The sequence below is a fragment of the Coregonus lavaretus genome (assembly GCF_964263955.1).
Source record: "Coregonus lavaretus genome assembly, chromosome: 39".
In the NCBI taxonomy this organism is placed as follows: domain Eukaryota; kingdom Metazoa; phylum Chordata; class Actinopteri; order Salmoniformes; family Salmonidae; genus Coregonus; species Coregonus lavaretus.
In genome coordinates, this window is record NC_140026.1 from 11809474 (window position 1) to 11831863 (window position 22390).

The 22390-nt window shown below is 43.9% G+C and overlaps 1 protein-coding gene and 1 pseudogene across 2 annotated transcripts; one reads left to right on the forward strand and one right to left on the reverse strand.

Annotated features, from left to right (window-relative positions):
• Positions 1 to 249: 249 nt before the first annotated feature.
• Positions 250 to 1328, reverse strand: LOC311112784 (prostate-associated microseminoprotein-like; the record flags this gene model as incomplete). The annotated part of the gene is made up of 3 exons (XM_084155924.1): positions 250 to 424; positions 789 to 897; positions 1214 to 1328. 3 exons carry the CDS (start codon positions 1326 to 1328, stop codon positions 250 to 252), a joined length of 399 nt encoding a protein of 132 aa, XP_084012050.1.
• A 3878-nt stretch (positions 1329 to 5206) lies between these two features.
• On the forward strand, positions 5207 to 17182 carry LOC311112711 (phosphatidylinositol 3-kinase catalytic subunit type 3-like; annotated as a pseudogene). Its single transcript, XR_014615933.1, has 20 exons — positions 5207 to 5543; positions 6879 to 7066; positions 7365 to 7508; positions 7709 to 7838; positions 7918 to 7944; positions 10483 to 10569; positions 10772 to 10870; positions 11012 to 11083; positions 11164 to 11256; positions 11350 to 11606; positions 13315 to 13420; positions 13652 to 13768; positions 13885 to 14016; positions 14294 to 14422; positions 14811 to 14820; positions 15689 to 15763; positions 15950 to 16118; positions 16222 to 16309; positions 16475 to 16600; positions 16839 to 17182. The product of XR_014615933.1 is annotated as a phosphatidylinositol 3-kinase catalytic subunit type 3-like (transcript).
• The last annotated feature ends 5208 nt before the right edge of the window (positions 17183 to 22390 follow it).

Consider the following 22390-nt stretch of genomic DNA (forward strand, 5'->3'; position numbering starts at 1 on the left):
ATATTACTATAAAAGCTTTACAGTAGTGCATTACAGGGTGGTAAATGAAGGATTACATTATGTGGGCTCACCTCTGCTTTCTGAGTATCATTTACTGCTTATGGTATTGTAATATTAATGCGGTTTAAATGTCAACTGATCACTGGTCTGCACTTTAAATTGGAGGACGGGCTCATTGTAATGGCAACTTTCATTCCGTTCCAGCCATTCCAATGAGGCTCTCCCTCCACTGTCCGACGGGGTCCCAGTCTACTCCACTATCTGCAGGTAGTTATCCAGTGAGCCGTGGCTGGGGTCCAGGTTGTGTCCATTCCCAGGGAGGCAGGGCAGTCGGGGGTCAGCACTCTGCACCATGGTCACTTTACAGGTCAGAGTGTCCACCCGAACCTCACACCAAGCTGGGAAGTCTACCGGGCGATGCACCCTGTGCAGAGAGAGAGAGAGAGGGGTGTAGGTTTTTCAAAGTCTATATGAATGTATGCGGTCTGAAAGAGCATGATGCTCCCTGTACGGAGAGGGGAACATAATTGACAGCTGAGCATGAGCACTGTCGTATGTGTTCTGAAAGGACATAATGAAATGATCCTGATAGAACAGTGCTATGTTGAAGCTGCATGTCCCAATTCTACATATCACAATCAGACCTAGACCCAACCCTGATTCCCTTACAACCGTTACTTGACTCTGGGCACAATTTACATGCCTGTGTTGAATGGAAATCACATTCCTATTACCACCAATGCTACCAACAACCCAGAAAGGCACATTGATTACAGGTGTGTACTCACGTCTCACAGCAGCCGACGCCCACGGGGTGCAGACAAGTGCACTGCAGACAGCCGTTCTCCATCCATGACTCCCCCAGGGAGTAGTGTCTCCCCTCGTAGACACACAGGGCTGGGACAGAGACCACCAGGGGTGTTAACCCAAATCACACACATATTATACAAATCAACCTTCATTCATCCGCAGGACATCCACATTAACTTTGTTTTCAACTTCAAATGGATTCATCCATCCAAGATATTTAGCATAAAAAACAGTCTACTCAGGCTTAAAGGTACAATGCATGATTGGAGTTTCGACAGGTCCACAAAATGTTTCTGCTTTACCAAATATTCAAATGACAAAATACAATAACTGAACAGAATCTGAATCTTAAACCTAAAGAACTTTGATGAATGAAAAACACCCTTCAGTATGATATTCTCACCTTTGGAGTTGAAGTGGCACTGCATGGGAGCAGCGAGGCAGGTGGTCCAGAGCAGAGTCCCAGCCAGGAAGGTCATCGCCCAGTTTCTCCCAACAATGGAGTCCATCATCTTCATGTTCTAGATCTGGTTCTCTTGAGTTTTCTGATTCCTCCCCTCTACCTCGCACCTCCATTTATACCCCACAATCTTTACGACCGCAGCGGACCGGGTGGAGGTGGGGTTAGTTATCCCCATCAGGAGGACTGACCAGGGCCGGGGCAGGGGTGTGAGGCACAGGGGGGGCCTGTGGGGAGTCGTTGGGGGGCAAGGGGAAAAAGGCTGTGTCTTGGCACCGCCTTGGCACTCCGGAGATCAGCTCCTCTTCGCTCCAGCGGGCATGACCTCTAAAATGATAGAAACACTGACACATCCTAAGATGACTAAGACTGGGAGGCTAAGAGAGAGGTGAGAGGAAGGAGAGAGGGAGAAGGGGAGAGAGGTGAAAGGAAGGCGAGAGAGGAAGAAGGGGAGAGAGGTGAGAGGGAGGGAGGGAGGGGGAGAGGAGGGAGAGGAGATGAGAGAGAGGGAGAAGGGGAGAGAGGTGAGAGGGAGGAAAGAGAGAGCGGTTTAGAGGAAGGAGAGAGGGAGAGGAGATGGGAGAGAGGGAGAAGGGGAGAGAGGTGAAAGGAAGGAGAGAGAGAGAGGTAAGAGGGAGCAGAGAGAAAAAGGAGAGAGGGAAGCTCGTGGAGAACCAGTAACTGAGAGAGAGGAATGAATGGCTAACATTATTTAAATGCTGGTCGATCTATTGATTGAAATTTGAACTCTTTCTGTATTCATTCACATATAGTTTCCCTATTGGGGATGAGGTACATATCTTAAATCTTCATTACGGTCTCACTTAGGATTCCACCTGAGGAACAAAGTGACAGTGGCTGTGTCTCCTTTGATATTTTACTACCAGATGTGTTACTATGTGGTTACTAAGACGTTCTGACATGCAAACACAGATGCATATTGTATATGAAGTCAGCGGCCTACTGCCTCCACTGACCCCTGTCTGCCTTATTGGGATGAGCTCATGGTGATGTCATGGCGTGCCTGCCGTGTCTCCAGTCTGTGACCTCATGCAGGCCCTGTCCAGTAGCAGCAGTCAGTCGCCCCCCAGAGGAGACAGAGACGGAGATGGAGAGAGAGGCGCTGGATTTTGGGGAGGAGGAAGCTCATAAAGGACAAGATTAGACTTTTGACTTTTATAGTGGCCGCTGCTATGGCTGCTGCAGGCAGGTGGCAGGTGTGTGTGTGTTTGTGTGTGTGGACCATAGAGATGAAAAAAGGTCTCAACTTTGTATCTGTGCAATTATAGAATATTTGATAGCATGGGCAGCGCCATTGAAGCTATCTCCATAAAATTGATGTTTGAAAAAAGTGTAAAGCTAATAGTGGTATTTTACCGCCACCTGCAGTGCTGGAGATATAGCTCAAAGCCATTTACAAACTAGGCAAACCAATTTCAAGAAGAAGACAATGCTCCCAACCCATAGGAATCCCCACCCAGTTGACTACTCTAAAATGGTGGAAGCCCTCAATGGCAATGTCCATGCAAAACCGTTTATTTCCAAGTATAGATCGCTATACATCTCTATGGTGTGGACCAACAACCTGTTGTGAGAGGTATGGATACAGCGTCCCTTCGCTGACCCACTAACAGAATAGACGTCTCAGATTTACGTAATATCTACAACGAACAAGATTGAAACATGGTTATCATTCTCATTCACTTGCTCTGAGGGCCCCAAAAAACTGTTGCCTACTGTATCAAAATGTATCTTAACAAGTATCGCTTTCAGAGTTCGATGTTTTGTGATATTCAGAATTTCGGAGTGTATCCTGATAAGGTAGAATTATAAAAATGTCTCACATATGCATTTGTAGGCTTTTGTACACCCAATATTCCATTTAGGACTAAATGTGCCATGAATTTATGGTGACAGCCTGGTCTCTGAAAGACATTCTCACTGCTCGTCCATGAAGGTAACAATGGGTGCGACACTAATTCCTTTTTTAAAAGCGAGCTATCCTACTCAACACCTCGTCAATCAAAGAGTGTGAATCAGTCATAATCCATCATCATCTTATTGTATAGGACCCATAGGTTCTAGGAGGGGAGAATATTAGTGCCAATGACATGGACGTCGGTTAAGGCAGCCCCCCGCACCTCTCTGATTCAGAGGGGTTGGGTTAAATGCGGAAGACACATTTCGGTTGAATGCATTTAGTTGTACAACTGACTAGGTATCCCCTTTCCCCTTTGCTACTTTTGAGCAGGGCCCATATTGCTCTGGTACAAAAGTAGTGCACTATAAAGGGAATGGGGTGAAATAGTGACACAGTGTACTAAGGCGACAAGGTCCCAGAGTCAGGACATGTTCGTCCTCAGACTGTGACAAGTTGAGCTGTGGAGCTGTAGAGACAGGGGCAACTCTGAGTCACACACACATACACACCCACCCACACACACGCACAAACACAGGATGAGGGCACGCCAATGCCCTGTGGTCAGTGGCACCCCTGGCTGGCGAGGGAGAACCTATCAACACCCTCCAGACTTCTGTGGGGGGTATGAGGGAACACAGGCGTAAAACACAAATTGTGAGGCCCCCGTGGTGCATCGTGAAAAACTTGTTCCCTCATCGCAGGTTTTTCCTATGATCTCTGTCTGTCTGCAGACTTGATAGAGAAAGTGGAAGGAGATGAGCTAATGTTTTGTTCTGGCTCAGGGAGCGTTACCGCGCTACCTTGAACAAACCCTCCTTTTTTAGGATTGACACTTTGCGGACACAGAAGGAGTGGTTGAGTTGGGTATGAACTCTCTCTCTCTCTCTGACTCAAACACATACACATACACACAAACACTGCACCGGGGAGGCAATGGGCCTTGCCTTCTTAAACACCTCTTTAATTATGAGTGGAGCGTGTCGCTGCAGAGCAGAGGACAGAGCTACCTCTACTCTGTGTATTAAAAGGCACCCTATTCCCTATAAAGTGCACTACTTTTGACCAGACCCCTATGGAACCTGGTCAAAAGTAGTGCACTATAAAGGGAATAGGGTGCCATTTGGGATGCGGCCCTGCTGTTGTGGAGACTGACTCATCAGCTTGGAGACTGACTCATCAGCTTGGGTTATGTAACCAGGGGTGTATTCATTAGGCAGTGTTGGGGAAGATAATGTGAAAATATAGTTTACCAAGTTACCAATTACTTCACACTGGAAGAAGTTAAGCTAAAGCTACCCTTAACTACCGAAAACACTACCAAGATTTGAATTTAGTTCAACTACCACCAAGCTACAGCAAAATGTAATTAAATTACTAGTTTAACTACATGTAGTTCACTAGTCCCCATCACTGTCATTAGGAACCAAATGGAAGCAAACAGGACTAAACAAGGAGGGACCTACCCGAATGTGTTCAATAGAAACTCTTGTTTTCATTGCAAAATGTTTTCTGTTGTGAAACATTTTGCTACGGTGTACATAATGAATACACCTCTGGTAAGGTGGTTGGAGTTCCTGGACTTCAGTAAAGCAGAGAGAACATCACACTGAGGAAGCCTGGCCAGTACAATATAATCTGGTTTCTTGATGCCCATTCCCACCAAAACAACAACCATAGTCAAGACAACCCTACAAAGATGTGCTAGTTCATAACCTATGAACTGTGGCCACTTTGAATTGAAAACACAATTTAAAGTAAAACATTTAATTTGCACATAGCTAGATAAAAAAAAGATGCTTGTTGCTAAAAAAAATATTGAAATCAAATGCCATACATTTACTTCTGTTGGCTATGCCTTTAAGATTATATCCAGTAAACCGGCCCCCAAATTCCCTTTCATCCAGGAAGTAAGTGAACCATCAGACCAGCTAAATCAACCTTAAAAAACAACGAGTGACAACACGCCATCATTGACAGAGGAATAGAGATCGATTACTTTTCCCTGACGTCAGCTTAATAGGCTTTTGCGGTGCTTACAAAAAACATCTGTCGCTATAATGTCGAGACGATTAAAGTTCACATTTCGATTGGACTGCTCGTTTATAACTGACTGTATTTCAGTATTTGTTTTTGCCAAGTGGAGAGACTATTGCTTGAATGCTAACGTCACCCATGGTCTTTTTGCACTTAGGGCTTGCAAGCGAGCCCACAGTCTGGGAAGGCTAATGTTAGTAGCTACAATGCAATTTGCCGCTGCGATTTATGAATAACAAAGTCGACGAAAGATGGACACAGACAAGTTTAACTATGTCTACAGTTGTGACACTTGGACATTAATGTTCAACTGAAAATGTAAGTGTTTTATTACTTGGGTTACTATCTGGCCACATTAAAGTAGCAAGTTAACGTATAGCGCAACGAAACTGTTTTGGATAATGCTGTCAAGTGTCAACAACAAACAATAGTAGTCATCTTAGTTACTACTAGCCTTCTAACTGCGTACGGTTGATTGATAACATGTTGACAGCAATGACATCGTGGACCTTGAGTCTCCAATGTTAACTAGCTAATGCCACTTGCCCAAAAGTCACGTCATTCCTACCTAGTTGTTTGTTTTCTATTTAACCAAGGGAGCATGGCAACATCATGACTCAACCGGTATCTCGGCACCATAACGTGCCCGGTGAGGGATCTTATTTGGGAGCACAATCCTCTTTTTGTCTCATCGGCCTTTTGTTCCTCTCGTGACGTCTATTAACCAGCTGGGCTCCGCTGTGGTGGCACGTAAATAACGTCCATAATTCTCAACAAACCGTTCGTTATGCACTGGAATAATATTGTGATGCATTTAGTCACAATTTGTCAGGGGATTGTTAACCGTTGTCTCAACACAGCCGCATGCACAAATATATAATCCCGAGTGGCAATGGAAGTAATTAAGGCAAATGTGAATATTCTTGCAGATGATAATTCATAGATATATCGTATATGGACCCCCACAGTGTTAGATCTAACATTGATCTACTACTTTTGTCTAGATTCTAGAAGCTGAGCAGGGCAAGAATTCTGCTTCTGACAGGGAACGAAGACAAGGGACAACTGTGGTGGTGGTGTCAAACTACTCCCCTCCCTCATCTGTCTCTAATCTCACATGATTCCCCCTCATGTCCTCTTGTCCCCCTTGTCCCCTTCTCTCCCTCCTGTCCCCTTCTCTCCCCCTCCCTCCTGTCCCCTTCTCTCCCCCTCCTTCCTGTCCCCTTCTCTCCCCCTCCTTCCTGTCCCCTTCTCTCCCCCTCCCTCCTGTCCCCTTCTCTCCCCCTCCCTCCTGTCCCCTTCTCTCCCCCTCCTTCCTGTCCCCTTCTCTCCCCCTCCTTCCTGTCCCCTTCTCTCCCTCCCTCCCCCCTGTCCCCTTCTCTCCCCCTCCCTCCTGTCCCCTTCTCTCCCCCTCCCTCCTGTCCCCTTCTCTCCCCCTCCCTCCTGTCCCCTTCTCTCCCCCTCCCTCCTGTCCCCTTCTCTCCCCCTCCCTCCTGTCCCCTTCTCTCCCCCTCCCTCCTGTCCCCTTCTCTCCCCCTCCCTCCTGTCCCCTTCTCTCCCCCTCCTTCCTGTCTCCTTCTCTCCCTCCCTTCCCCCTCTCTCCCCCTCTCTCCCCCTCCCTCCCCCCTCTCTCCCCCACCCTCCCCTCTATAGAGGCAGCTTGGATGGCAAGAGGGAGCAGAAGAACTACAGGCCCTGCTGCAGGATCCCATGCTCCGGTTCTCTGGCCTCTACCAGGAGAACTTCTCAGACCTCTCTGTTACCTGTCATGTGTTTGCAGAGGGCAAGCTTCAGGTGCTGCCTGTACGCACGTCCTACAATGCCTTCAGCACCCGCTGGAAGTGAGTGACACCTTTTATTAGGATATAGTGTACCAAATTGACGATCTCTTAAAGGAGATAGTTGAATGATGCTCTGAGCCACTCTTTGACCTGGTCGGGCTTTGTATTTCACATTGTACTCCAAACTCACTATAATAGATACAAAATCATATAGTCCTTGTGAACTGTTCTGTAAATTTCTTTCTTTCTTTCTTTCTTTCTTTCTTTCTTTCTTTCTTTCTTTCTTTCTTTCTTTCTTTCTTTCTTTCTTTCTTTCTTTCTTTCTTTCTTTCTTTCTTTCTTTCTTCCCCTCCCCCAGCTGGAATGAGTGGCTGAGGCTGCCGGTGAAGTACCCAGACCTGCCCCAGAGTGCCCAGGTGGCCCTGACCGTGTGGGATGTGTACGGGCCGGGCTGAGCCACCCCTGTGGGGGGAACCACCGTCACCCTCTTCGGCAAATATGGGTGAGTCCAAATCAAAATGAACGATTTGTGTTGTCTGTGTATAATTGATCTATTCTATTCTACATAAGACCCTTTGCGTATGAATAGGAAGTTACGGAAAAAACAGACTGAATACTGCTGATAGTAGTATGTGGCTAGTATTGAAACTGATAGCATCTGACGATACTATCTCCCGTCCCCTCTCAATCTCCCCTTACCAGGATGTTCCGGCAGGGGATGCATGACCTAAAGGTGTGGCCGGGGGTGGATTGGGACGGATGGGAGCCCACCAGCACCCCAGGGAGGACCAGCAGCCGTCTAGCAGAAGACCAGATGGGAAGACTGGCCAAGGTAGTCACAGGGTCAGGGGTCCCCTGGACAGGGGGGGTACTCCTGTGAAAGGACCTGCCTAAATCACTGTCTATTCCAGCCCCCTGACCTGGAGTTTCTCAGTGATGTGAGTACTAGGTGTTGGAAGGAGAGGAGAGGGGGTCGGAATGCTGGATGTGTGTTTGTTAAGGTCTTTGTTAGTACACATATTAGTTCCTATAGCTCCTTGCTGACCTTTGTGTGTGTGTGCATGGCTTGTGTGTGTGAGGAAGATGGTACATCAACCCCCCCATTCCATTATTCAAGAGAAAAAACTAAGAAGCACCACCTTTGTCTAATCAATGCATATAATCCCAATTGTTACAGTAATGTGTCTTTAGCCTTTGGTGTGTTTGTTTTCATTTTGTAGTTATTTACAGTGTCTTCAGAAAGTATTCATACCCCTTGACTTATTCCACATTTTGTTGTGTTACAGCCTGAATTCAAAATGGAATACATTGATATTTTTTTCTCACCTATCTACACACAATACTCCATATTATGACAAAGTGAAAACATGTTTTTCAAATGTAGTGTAAATTAAATATCTAATTTACATCAGTATTCACACCCACGTGTTAGAATCACCTTTGGCAGCAATTACAGCTGTGAGTCTTTCTGGGTAAATCTCTAAGACCTTTGCACACCTGGATTGTACAATATTTGCACATTGTTATTAAAACAATTCTTCAAGCTCTATCAAGTTGGTTGTTAATCATTGCTAGACAGCTGAGTGGCGCAGTGGTCTAAGGCACTGCTTTGCAGTGCTAACTGTGCCACTAGAGATCCTGGTTCGAATCCAGGCTCTGTCGCAGCCGGCCGCGACCGGGAGACTCATGGGCGGCGCACAATTGGCCCAGCGTCGTCCAGGGTAGGGGAGGGAATGGCCGGCAGGGATGTAGCTCAGTTGATAGAGCATGGCGTTTGCAACGCCAGGGTTGTGGGTTTGATTCCCACGGGGGGCCAGTATAAAAAAAATATATATACATGTATTCACTAACTGTAAGTCGCTCTGGATAAGAGCGTCTGCTAAATGACTAAAATGTAAATGTAAAGCTGAATTTGTCTCCCAGTGTCTGTTGGAAAGCAGACTGAACCAGGTTTTCCTCTAGGATTTTGCCTGTGCTTAGCTCTATTCCATTTGTTTTTATCCAAAAAGCTCCCTAGACCTTGCCGATGACAAGCATACCCATAACATGATGCAGCCACCACCATGCTTGAAAATATGAAGAGTGGTACTCGGTGGTGTGTTGTGTTGAATTTGCCCCAAACATAATGCTTTGTATTCAGGACATAAGGTTAATTTCTTAGCCAAATTCTTTCCAGTTTTACTTTAGTGCCTTATTGCAAACAGGAATATTTTTATTCTGTACAGGCTTCCTTCTTTTCACTCTGTTGTTTAGGTTAGTATTGTGAAGTAGCTACAATGTTGTTGATCCATCCTCAGTTTTCTCCTGTCACAGCCATTAAACTCTGTCACCATTGGCCTCATGGTGAAATCCCTGAGCGGTTTCCTTCCTCTCCGGCAACTGAGGAAGGACGCCTGTATCTTTGTAGTGACTGGGTGTATTGATATACCATCCAAAGTGTAATTAATAACTTCACCATGCTCAAAGGGATATTCAATGTCTGCTTTTATTTTTTTATTTTTACCCATCTAACAATAGGTGCCCTACTTTGCGAGGCATTGTAAAACCTCCCGGGTCTTTGTGGTTGAATTTGTGTTTGAAATTCACTGCTCGACTGAGGGACCTTACAAATTATTTGTATGTGTGAGGTACAGAAATCATGTTAAACACTATTATTGCACACAGAGTGAATCCATGCAGCTTATTATGTGACTTGTTAAGCACATTTTTACTCCTGAACTTATTTCGGCTTGCCATAACAAAGGGGTTGAATACTTATTGACTCCATACATTTCAGCTTAAATTTTTTTATGAATTTGTAAAATCTTCAAATAATTACACTTATGGGGTATTGTGTGTAGACCAGTGACACAATCTCAATTGAATCCATTAAAAATGTAGGCTGTAACCCAACAAAAAAAGTCAAGGTGTGTGAATACTTTATGAAGACACTGTAGACCAGGGTTCTTCAATTCCGGTCCTGGAGGGCTGAAACACTTCTGTTTTTTATTTCTACCTGGTAGTTAATTGCACTCACCTGGTGTCCCAGGTCTGAATTAGCCACTGATTAGAAGGAGAGGATGAAAAACAGAGGTGTTTCGGCCCTCCAGGACCGGAATTGAAGAACCCTGCTGTAGACCCACTGACCATTTTTAAAAGTGATTCATAGTGCCCCGTGAGTGTGTAGACTGATTGTAAATAGTGAAAATTAACTGTACAAAGTTCCGGGTGAGCTCTAACAGCCCTGGTGAATGGTGTTCTTGTGTGCCCCTGACACCCACACTGACGCTGACCGGCTTGGCTGCTGAGTTTCTGTTCCGTATTTCCGTTGCGCTGAATTGGCCGCTGGCACCCAAACTGCGCTCTGATTGGCTGAGTTAGCGCTCTGCACATCTCTGCTACACCTCTGTTGCATCCTCTCTTCCTAACCTCACTACATCTTCCCTCCACTGCTCAGTATTTCTGTTCCTCCCTCTCTCTTTATTCTCTCCTTCTAGCTGACCAAGGCCCACCGGCAGGGTCACATGGTGAAGGTAGACTGGTTGGACCGCCTCACCTTCAGAGAAATAGAGATGATCAATGAGGTGAGTAAGAGGATCTGTGGTCAGTTATTTCACTCAATATAAATCCTGTATTGCGTCATACACTTACAATCAGTTGGGTCAGACCCCATCCATCACAAATGCTTTTGCGTGTGAATATGTAAAGATATTCGTCTCTCCTTTCTCTACACTGCTGCGTTATCTTCACCTATCAAAAGTCAGTCGTATGTTTGTGTTCCCACAGAGTGAGAAACGCTGTTCCAACTTCATGTACCTAATGGTGGAGTTTCCTCGTGTCAAAACTGGTGAAAAGCCAGAGTACAGTATTGTCTATTATGAGAAGGTAGGTACTGTAACACACACACACGGTTGGTATTACGTTTTTGTGGCTTTAAACTATTGTGGTAGTTCTGAAAGGGAGTGTTGATTGGTTGATGGACATGGTGATGTGGTAGCTGATTGACTGTAACTCCTTCCCTTCCAGGATGAAGATGACGCCTCACCTGTGCTCACCAGCGCTGACATCGTCAAAGTCCCCGACCCTCAGATGTGCATGGTGAGAAACACACAAACACAATATTGATAATGTATTGATAATGTATTGAGTTTAATGTATTGATTCAGTCCCTGCTATAGGAGAACCTTGTGGAGAGCAAGCACCATAAGCTAGCCCACAGCCTATCAGACCACGACCTGAAGCCTAATGCTGCCACACGAGACCAGCTCAACGTCAGTACCATTACTCGCAACAACGTGTGTGCGACGTGAATGTGTCTGATATTAGCAGTAGACTCAATCTTATGTCTGTCTGTCTGTCTACAGGTCATAGTGAATTACCCCCCAACGGAGCAGCTGAGCTCTGAGGAACAGGACCTGGTGTGAAAGTTCCATTACTACCTCACCACTCAGGAGAAGGTGTGTATCCTCCTGGACACTGTTTGTGTGTTTACAGCAGAATATATTTCCCTATATTTTCTGAAGTACGAGATATTCACTGACATCCAGGGAGGGCTGGATCCAGGCAGCAAGAGGGACAGCCAAGGCCGGGGAGAGAGCTCCACCCTGGGGGACCTGGACAGGTGAGAGGGGGGTCTGTAAGGGTGGACAACTGGCTTTGTGGAGTAGACCAGTAGGCACGAAAACACTAAATGTTTTGAAACAGAAATGTGTGTTCTTTCAAAAAAGGTCAGGTAAACGTTCCAGTTCAGAATTTGTTGCCCTTCTGCAATTAGCTCGTTTTTTTATATGTAGAATTGTTTTTCATTACTGTGTTCTAACAGTGTATTATGAACTGGTTGTGTGTCTCCAGTCCCCAGATCTTGACTGCTCCAGCGGTGCCCTCACCTGTCCAGAAATGAAAAGAAGGGCCGGCCAGCGAGAACCTCCAGGTAGGAGATGAAAATAATAGAAGTTGGGCTGAAAATTATTTTCTGTTATGTTTAGTACGGTATGTAACTAATATGTTTAGTATGGTATATAACAAATATGTTTAGTACGGTGTATATAACAAGTATGTTTAGTACGGTATGTATATAACAAGTATGTTTAGTACGGTATATAACTAATATGTTTAGTACGGTATATAACTAATATGTTTAGTACGGTATATAACTAATATGTTTAGTACGGTATGTAACTAATATGTTTAGTGCGGTGTATATAACTAATATGTTTAGTACGGTGTATATAACTAATATGTTTAGTACGGTGTATATAACTAATATGTTTAGTACGGTGTATATAACTAATATGTTTAGTACGGTATGTAACTAATATGTTTAGTACGGTGTATATAACTAATATGTTTAGTACGGTGTATAACTAATATGTTTAGTACGGTGTGTAACTAATATGTTTAGTACGGTGTGTAACTAATATGTTTAGTACGGTGTATATAACTAATATGTTTAGTACGGTATGTAACTAATATGTTTAGTACGGTGTGTAACTAATATGTTTAGTACGGTATGTAACTAATATGTTTAGTACGGTGTGTAACTAATATGTTTAGTACGGTGTATATAACTAATATGTTTAGTACGGTGTATATAACTAATATGTTTAGTACGGTATGTAACTAATATGTTTAGTACGGTGTATATAACTAATATGTTTAGTACGGTGTATAACTAATATGTTTAGTACGGTGTGTAACTAATATGTTTAGTACGGTGTGTAACTAATATGTTTAGTACGGTGTGTAACTAATATGTTTAGTACGGTGTATATAACTAATATGTTTAGTACGGTATGTAACTAATATGTTTAGTACGGTGTGTAACTAATATGTTTAGTACGGTGTGTAACTAATATGTTTAGTACGGTGTGTAACTAATATGTTTAGTACGGTATATAACTAATATGTTTAGTACGGTGTATATAACTAATATGTTTAGTACGGTGTATATAACTAGTATGTTTAGTACGGTGTATATAACTAATATGTTTAGTACGGTGTATATAACTAATATGTTTAGTACGGTGTATATAACTAATATGTTTAGTACGGTGTATATAACTAGTATGTTTAGTACGGTGTATATAACTAATATGTTTAGTACGGTGTATATAACTAATATGTTTAGTATGGTGTATATAACTAGTATGTTTAGTATGGTGTATATAACTAATATGTTATTTGTCTTCTACAGCAGGACCTGGTGTACCTTCCTCATCTCCTGTGCTTGTAAGAACTCAACACTGGCAAACTACCTGTACTGGTGAAGATCACATACTTTGCGTGTGTGTGTGTGTGTGTGTGTGCTAAATCTGTGTGTACCCTCTCAGGTACATAATAGTGGAGTGTGAAGGCCAGGACACCCAGCAGAGAGACCTGAAAACCCACAATGTGTACCTCAACGTCATCGGGAGGTTCAGCCTAGCACTGCTCAAGGTCTGTCTTTCAACACAACTCCAATCTTACTTCATCCTTCAGTTTGTAATGTGAACGTTCAGCGCTATGAATTTGCATATGCAGTGAGTGATACAGCACAATATGTTGAAGAAACACTAGAGTATTTCTGATTGTTTACCATGAGTATAACTCATCTCCTCTTTCATTTGACCTCTTTCCTTTCTCTCCTCCATACTCCATCTCTCTCTCTGCGTCTTTCTCTCTCTGCAGGGTGATAAGAGTGTGAGGGTGATGCGGTCTCTCCTGGCGTCCCAGCAGACGTTTGTGGTCAGACTGGTACAGCTGATGAAGGCTGTGCAGAGAGAGAGTGACAACCGCAAGAAGAAGGTATGGGAGATTTATCTCACTCACACACACACACACACACACACACAGTCTTTCTTCCTTGTGACTAGATGGTGTAATGATTGTGACGGTTGACAGTGGCGCCCCCTAGGTTTCAGACGGAGCGACTGCAGGCTCTGCTGGCGGACAATGACAAGGTGAACCTATGTGAGATTGACCCCATCCCTGTACCTCTGGAACCCACTGTGAGAATCAGAGGCATCGTACCAGACACCACCTCACTATTCAAGGTACAACACCTTCCATCCTTCCATCCCTCCATCCTCCCATCTCTCTCTTTCTTCTTCTTCCTCTCTTGCCCTTCTGCTTTTCTCCTCTCTCTCAACCTCTTCTTTCTCCTCCCTCATCTTTTAATCCTGCTCCTCCTCTGCCTCTCCCCCGGATTTGTGTGTAGTCGTTTTTCGGCCGTACATAGACAATGCTTGCTGTGTGATAGTGTAATGGGTACGTGATAATGTACCTTTATGTGTTTCTATAATCTCATCACTATATCTCTGTGTATTATAGAGTTCTCTGATGCCAGCCAAGCTGATCTTCAAGGCGGAGGAAGGAAAGCTGTATCCTGTCAGCTTTAAACATGGAGACGACCTGAGACAAGACCAGCTCATCCTACAGAGCATCTCTCTCATGGACAAGGTCAGAACCTAACATATTATTACCATATAAAACCTATTATTACCATATTAGCAACATATTATTATCATATCATATACACATAATACCTTATTATTATGGACAAGGTCAGAAGCTAACATATTATTACCATGTAAACCTATTATAAACATATTATTATCATATATACATAATACTGTATTATTAAGGTCAGAAACAAACATTACTGCAACACAGACCCCTGTTTATTTTATCCTTACTTAGAAGGTTAAGTGGCTGTGTATTGTTAATGTACAAAGTGCTGGCCACAAGCACCAAGCATAGTGAGCACCACTGATGTAGTGATCGAATACTGTCTCAGGAAGTGACTTCTGACCTTTAACCTCTGATCTGTGTGCTGTTGATCCTTTAGGGTTCATGCAGTTTGTCCAGTCGGTGCCTGTGGCTGAGGTCCTGGCCACTGAAGGAAACATCCAGGTAGGAGCTCATGATATTTCTGTCTAAGAGCCTATTACCATTGTAACGAATACAAGAAGTTTGTCTACCATCTTCACTCTGTGCACGTCTGTGTCTGTAGACCTGTCTTGTGATATCACGTCTGTGTCTGTAGACCTGTCTTGTGATATCACGTCTGTGTCTGTAGACCTGTCTTGTGATATCACGTCTGTGTCTGTAGACCTGTCTTGTGATATCACGTCTGTGTCGGTAGACCTGTCTTGTGATATCACGTCTGTGTCGGTAGACCTGTCTTGTGATATCACGTCTGTGTCGGTAGACCTGTCTTGTGATATCACGTCTGTGTCGGTAGACCTGTCTTGTGATATCACGTCTGTGTCTGTAGACCTGTCTTGTGATATCACATCTGTGTCTGTAGACCTGTCTTGTGATATCACGTCTGTGTCTGTAGACCTGTCTTGTGATATCACGTCTGTGTCGGTAGACCTGTCTTGTGATATCACGTCTGTGTCGGTAGACCTGTCTTGTGATATCACGTCTGTGTCGGTAGACCTGTCTTGTGATATCACGTCTGTGTCGGTAGACCTGTCTTGTGATATCACGTCTGTGTCGGTAGACCTGTCTTGTGATATCACGTCTGTGTCGGTAGACCTGTCTTGTGACATCACGTCTGTGTCGGTAGACCTGTCTTGTGACATCACGTCTGTGTCGGTAGACATGCAAACTTCAAGAAGTAGGCCATTCAACGAGTTGGCCTGGTGCCCTCTGATGTCATCATCCTAATGTGTGTTTTTGGATGACTACTGAGATGTCATTTTGTCATTCTTTTTCCAGCTGGTTACTGTGTCATCACATACATCCTGGGAGTGGGAGACAGACACTTGGACAACCTGCTCCTCACAAAGACTGGTAGGTCTATAGGAATTATGTGTCAAGGACCTCCAACATGCTGTGGTTGGATTTGTACCATATATTGTCTGATCACTAGTTATTTCCTTCAAAAGCTACTCTACTCTGTTCTGTATGACAACTGCTGTTGTAGGGCTTTATGAATACATTTCATTGATTGAATACCTTTCCATCTTCCTATTTCAGGAAAGTTATTCCACATAGACTTTGGCTACATCCTGGGTCGTGACCCAAAGCCCCTGCCTCCCCCCATGAAGCTGAGTAAGGAGATGGTGGAGGGGATGGGTGGCATGCAGAGTGAACAGTACCAGGAGTTCAGGAAACAGTGTTACACAGCCTTCCTTCACCTCATGAGGTAGGACACACACAGTACACACACTGTATACACACACAATTATATCAGCTGTGATGAACCTTTTTCATTTCGCTCTCTCTTTCTTATCTCTCTCTCTCTCCAGGTACTCTAACCTCATCCTGAATTTGTTGTCTCTTATGGTGGATGGCAACATTCCTGACATCGCCCTGGAGCCTGACAAGACTGTTAAGGTGTGTGGGAAAGGCTCTGTGTATTTTTTACTCTACAGACATACTGTAATGTACATTTGTGTGTGGATTTTTCATGTCTCCACATGAAAGAACAAACCCAATTAATGTATTTAACCAGGATCAGTCTTTTCTCTCCCCTGAACATTCTGTCTCCTCCCCCTCCAGGTGCAGGTCAAGTTCCGATTGGACCTGTCAGACAAGGAGGCCGTTCACCACATGCAGAGTCTGATTGATGAGAGCGTGGGGGCTCTGTTTTCTGCCATGGTAGAGCAGATACACAAGTTTGCCCAGGTGTGTGTGTGTGTGTGTGTGTGTGTGTGTGTGTAGCAGTGTTAATGTATGTGTCCTTAATAGCCTTAAAAGCACAAGTCATTAAAATCATTTTTACAACGTCTACCTGGTTTGAGGTACTTTTACTAGTTTATGTGGTATTTGTTGGTAAATGTATTTGTGTTTCCATGTGTTAAGTGTCTACATGACTGGTGTGAGGGTCAGCTAACGGTGTTGTCTGTCTCCCATCTCTCCTCAGTACTGGCACAGATGAGAAGGACAGACAGATCATCTGGCTGAGACGCGACTGAACTGACTGACTGGACAGTGGATGGATGGATGGATAGACGGGGAGTTTTTGCCATAGTAACACCGGGTCACACGATGCTCCCCTGCAGGTGGTGTGTGTGTGTGTGTGTGTGAGAGAGCGAGAGAGATTGAGAGGATCCATCCATGACACTGCTGAACAGAGGCCAATGATGCACTGCCAACTGTGACATCTTTGTTAGCATTTTGTGTATATTCTGTATATTATTGATTAATCATATGAAATGTATGGCCAAATAAAACCATGTTGATACAGTATAACACTGGTGTTGCCTTGTCTCTGTGTATAATACCAGGCTGTGTGTGAGGCTTGTGTGTTCCAGGGCGTGTTTACACCTGGCATTCACAAGTATCCTGTGATTGGTTCGTGTTCATATATTGATTCTGCAGACATGTGTAGATGGTCAAAAGACGCACCACTGTGATCTAATGGTGATCAGATCCACCGACACAGTTGATGGTAAGCGACTCATTTTAATACCATGTAGATGCAATGAGCCATGAAGTTTGTTCTGTAAGCATTTTGGTGCTTACAGATTCACATAAGAATCCATTGGGCAACAACCGTTGGGACAACTCTGTGATTCAAATGCAGGAGCTTCAGTGTAAACGGAGCCTTGCGAGTCTCACTGTAGAGTATCAAGCAATAGAGGACTGGAGTGTCTTAGTCAGCTTTGTCTCCAGGGATGCCATACAAATACATACAATTTTTATGACCCTGTCGTGGAAATTCACCACTAAGGACTCAAAGTTGATGAACAGATCTTTATTATCACGGCCGGAGAGGTCACAACAAACTTGATACTCAAAGTACAAGTCTGTCAGAAGTTCTGAAGGGGTGCACTCACTTCAGCACTCTTTATACTCATACACAAACTAGTCTCTGCTCTGAGCGCAATAGGCTGATCAGGACCTTGCACACACAGTTTCTAGACGTTGGGCCAAAGTAACAATATGTTCCCTTTGTTCTTCTATCAGCCTTCCCTGAAAGCAGTCACAGAACATCCTAACACAATAACAAGAAACAATACGCTACATGTAGTCACGCATTTGCAGAGACACAGAGGATTTCCACCACAACCTTTGTCTGCCATGATGAACATTTATATGACTGGCTGTGATCATTGAGCATCAACACACATCGGGGATGGTTATTATGACTTTTATGCTGGGATTGAAGGGTTAACCCTGTGACTCAGGGTTTCCTGTATGAGAGAGAGTGTGATGAACCACAACTTCCTCTCCTTCATATAGGCACATGTATCTCTGAATATGGACTTTATCTTGGTCTAAAGGGACAATATGCATTTTCTGAAATTATATAAGTATTTTTAATTTATCAATTATTTCTACTGAGGACCATAAAGTGGTTACTTCTAAAACTCCACCATTAAAAGCAATGTTTTATCTTTATAAATGTAAGGTAAATGTATTTTTGAAAGTTTTTCTATCATGTATTTTAATAAATGTATCATATAGACATGTATTGTCGACATAAGATCACGTTTTAAGAAGAGCATGCATCTTGCTTTATGAATTAAAGGGTGTTTGATTTCATCCTAACTTTAACCACTTGTCATCTGAATCAGTCAGTGTGGTGTGGTCATGCCTGTGTGGTTCTGTCACTTGGGCTATGTCTCAAATGGTACCTTGTTCCCTTTATAGGGATTACTTTCTGGTCAAAAGTAGTGCACTATAAAGGAAAAACACTGCCATTTGGGATGTAAACTGGGTCCGTGTGTCAGCTCAAACACGAGCAACACAACATCAACTGGTTTGAAGGAAATAGTCAAGCCTATCACAGGTGCTATTGTAACATTTGTAAGTAGCTTTTTATTTTAGATAATTTTCTGATATTTTTTGTATGAGGTATAAGAAAGGACACTACTATACATTGTCAGAGCACCTTACTCTCACTGCACCTGTACACAGCCCGTCTGAAATTAGCCCACCCAACTACCTCATCCCCATATTGTTATTTATTTTGCTCATTTGCACCCCAGTATCTCTATTTGCACATCATCTCTTGCACATCTATCATTCCAGTGTTAATACTAATTGTAATTTTTTGCACTATAGCCTATTTATTGCCTTACCTCCATAACTTGCTACATTTGCACACACTGTATATATATTTTTTGTTGTATTTTTGACTTTATGTTTTGTTTTACCCCATATGTAACTCTGTGTTGTTGTTTTTATCGCACTGCTTTGCTTTATCTTGGCCAGGTCGCAGTTGTAAATGAGAACTTGTTCTCAACTGGCTTACCTGGTTAAGGTTAAAGGTTAAATAAAAAATTAAAAAATTGTATTTACACTGTATTTTTGAAGGAACCAGGACTTTGACTTGACCATCACAGGTGCAATTGTAACCTTTAAGTTGCTTTTTATTTATACACAAATGAACAGCAGTACTCACTTCTTTCATCACTCAACAAGTTAGGAAAACAGAAACAGAAAGCAAGATACAGTATTTTACCAAACTTGTTACTTCTTTATCACACATAAAAGCACTTCAAATTACTCTGACATTTCTTGTTCACTCATTTTACACTGACTCATTGTGTTAGAAAGTGAATTATACAGAAAAAAAATCCAGCAATTATACTTATCTAACATTGTGCAACCAAGTCTTATAAGCTGAACTGAAATACATGCCCTCATTTTAGAGGCCGTACCTCATTTCAAGCTGTTTTTATTAGGCTTGTGAGTTGTGGTTTTTTTCATGCTCCGCTGTACTCTCGCATATGCATCTTTTTTCCCCTCCTCTTTGGTCAATTTACATTTACATATGAGCAAACTTGACATTCAAAGAGCGGTATGCACTGAATGGAAAGCAAATGTATAATTTATTCACTTTCAAATACTCTAGCAGAGACGGTTTCAGCTGACACATGAATTAGACCTTTTCTAAAAGGTCACCCTGTTGAACACCACATAAATCCCCCATCCAACTTCACCACCTCAGTTGCAGAGCCAGCCAGCACACACCAGTGGAGAGCCGAGCTACAAGGCGTCCATCTTGGATCAGGTTTCCACTAAATTGACTGCAAATACAGCAGAACCCATATAAAGCTTATCCAAAAACCTCAGTTCAAGGTTAGATGTGAATTCTCTGTTGGACGCCTGTGGAATAACGTTACAGCTATGTGATTGGCAGGCAGACACACACTGCTTAGTTTGGATTCACTGACGATCCAACATTAGCCTAACATCAATCAAAATCCCTCTGACACAGTTATATTATTATGAATATGAGTGTTCCAGAACTGAGGAGGATTTGAATGGGTCCACTGTTTTCACTACACCATCTTCCATGCCTCTCCTCCGTCTCTCTCCGCTCACTCTTTCTCCCACCCCCCTGGGTTTCCTAATGTTCCAGAAAAAGTGCACCACCAGCAAAAGAGATGTGTAACCCCCCCCCCCCCCTCTGAGGTGTCAGACATGGGTAAAAGACAGCGGGACAGGCCAGAGATGGGATGGGGCAACAGTGAGTCAGAAGCAAGGCAGAGAGAGAGCCAGAGAGGGGGAAAACAACCTCCTGTTATCACATAGAGAAAAACAGAAGTAGAGACTTCACACAGTACAGTAGGTAGAGGAAATAAAGGGGGGTCAGAATAATACATCCCCCCTTGGTGTATGTCTATTATAGAACAGTCCAGTTTTGTCCATACCACAGTCCAGTTAAGGGTGGGGGGGATCTCCTGAAACAAATATTGCTCTCTATAGACCTCTGAAAGAACAAACACCCCCCCTGGCTGTAACTGAAAATGTATGCCCGTAAGCCAAAGATAAATTCCCATTTTAAACAAACATGGACAATAAAGTTTTTGAACTTGAAACACTACTGTCAGCACCCCTCAAACAAACACTCCCAAAGACCCAGCTGTACCTGTGATTCAGAGGCTCTGCTCGCACCAACATGGGCCCTATTGATTTGTCCATCAATTTGTCATCACCTTTTGTCCATCAATTTGTCATCACCTCGGCTCTGTGGATGACAGAAGTGATCCATATTGTGAACCCTACTAAACAAACGGTGTAAAACAAAGCTGTGGTTGTCAGTGTTGTTGTTCAAACTGAGCTTGGCGCTTCAGTTTCCAGCAATGTCTTCTTCGACTGCTATAGTACGGCAGAACCAGGTTACCAATGCCACTCAGCAGACGTTCAGCTTGTATCCATAGCGACCTACATTACAGTGAGTGCATTCATTTTTAGTATGTGATTCTGGCGAGAATCTAATCCACAACCCTGGCGTTTGATAGTACCATTGCTCTTAACAACTGAGCTACATAGGACCACCATTACCCTTCAGTGGGTCCAGTTCTGTCCCATCTCATCTCCTCCAAAACCAATGCCCTGTCTTCCAAAACCTTGGACTCAGAATATGTTGTACAGAGCATTATGGGTACTGCAGTTCAACATGCTACTGGTTACACCACTGTAGTCCCTCCAGGTTCTCACCCCCTTCACTCGCCCCCCCAAACCTCACTGAGCACAGCGGGACCCCCTGGCCCTCCACAGCCTCTGACAGAGTTAGAGAACCAGGGTAGGGTAGTGTTGGCACCGTGGGCCCTGGATGTGGTCGTAGTGGTGAATCGAAGTTGCACTGGGTCATATGTAGCCCTGTAGGCACAGTGGAGCATGGCAGGGATAGGGTGCTGTCAGAGTTCAGGCCCAGCTCCACTCTCCCAGTGTCCCAGTCCACATTGCCCGACCTGTAGTCACCAGGGAAGGGTTTGCTGCTGTACCCATCCCCCAAGCTTGGGGCCTGGGCGTCGGTGAAGACACAGTCGGAGAAGGAAGACATGATGGAGAGGTGGTCATCCACAACCTCCACATGGATGTCACTGAGGTCAACAGGGTCTGAAGAGGACTCCGGGGGGTCCTGGAGGGATGCCTGGAGAGATGCCTGTGTGAAAACACAGAAACACTGCATTACATTCCCAATTACATACCCACGGACTATGGACTACATGTACTGTAATATATACTATACACTTGGATTAAATGAAATACGCACAATGCATACTGTGTGTGTGTGTGTGTGTGTGTGTGTGTGTGTGTGTGTGTGTGTGTGTGTGTGTGTGTGTGTGTGTGTGTGTGTGTGTGTGTGTGTGTGTGTGTGTGTGTGTGTGTGTGTGTGTGTGTGTGTGTGTGTGTGTGAGAGAGAGTGTGAGTGTCAAGAGAACAAGAACAGTTTACTAGAGTCTTGGGGAGTCTGTTAATGTGAGGTGCATCTGGTTTTTGTTTCAGCCGGTACAGAGCCAGAGCAAGGAGAGGAGAGAAGAGCACAGCACACACTCCTATTCCAAACAACACTGGCTGTAACCCTGGGGAACACAGACACACACATTTCATTGTGAAATCAGGGTCGTATTCATTAGCTCTAACTTCATGCCCACACCCCGGCTCAACCCTAACCCTAGCTTAATGTCCACACACTGGATCAACCCTAACCATAACCCTAACCTCTGACCTCTC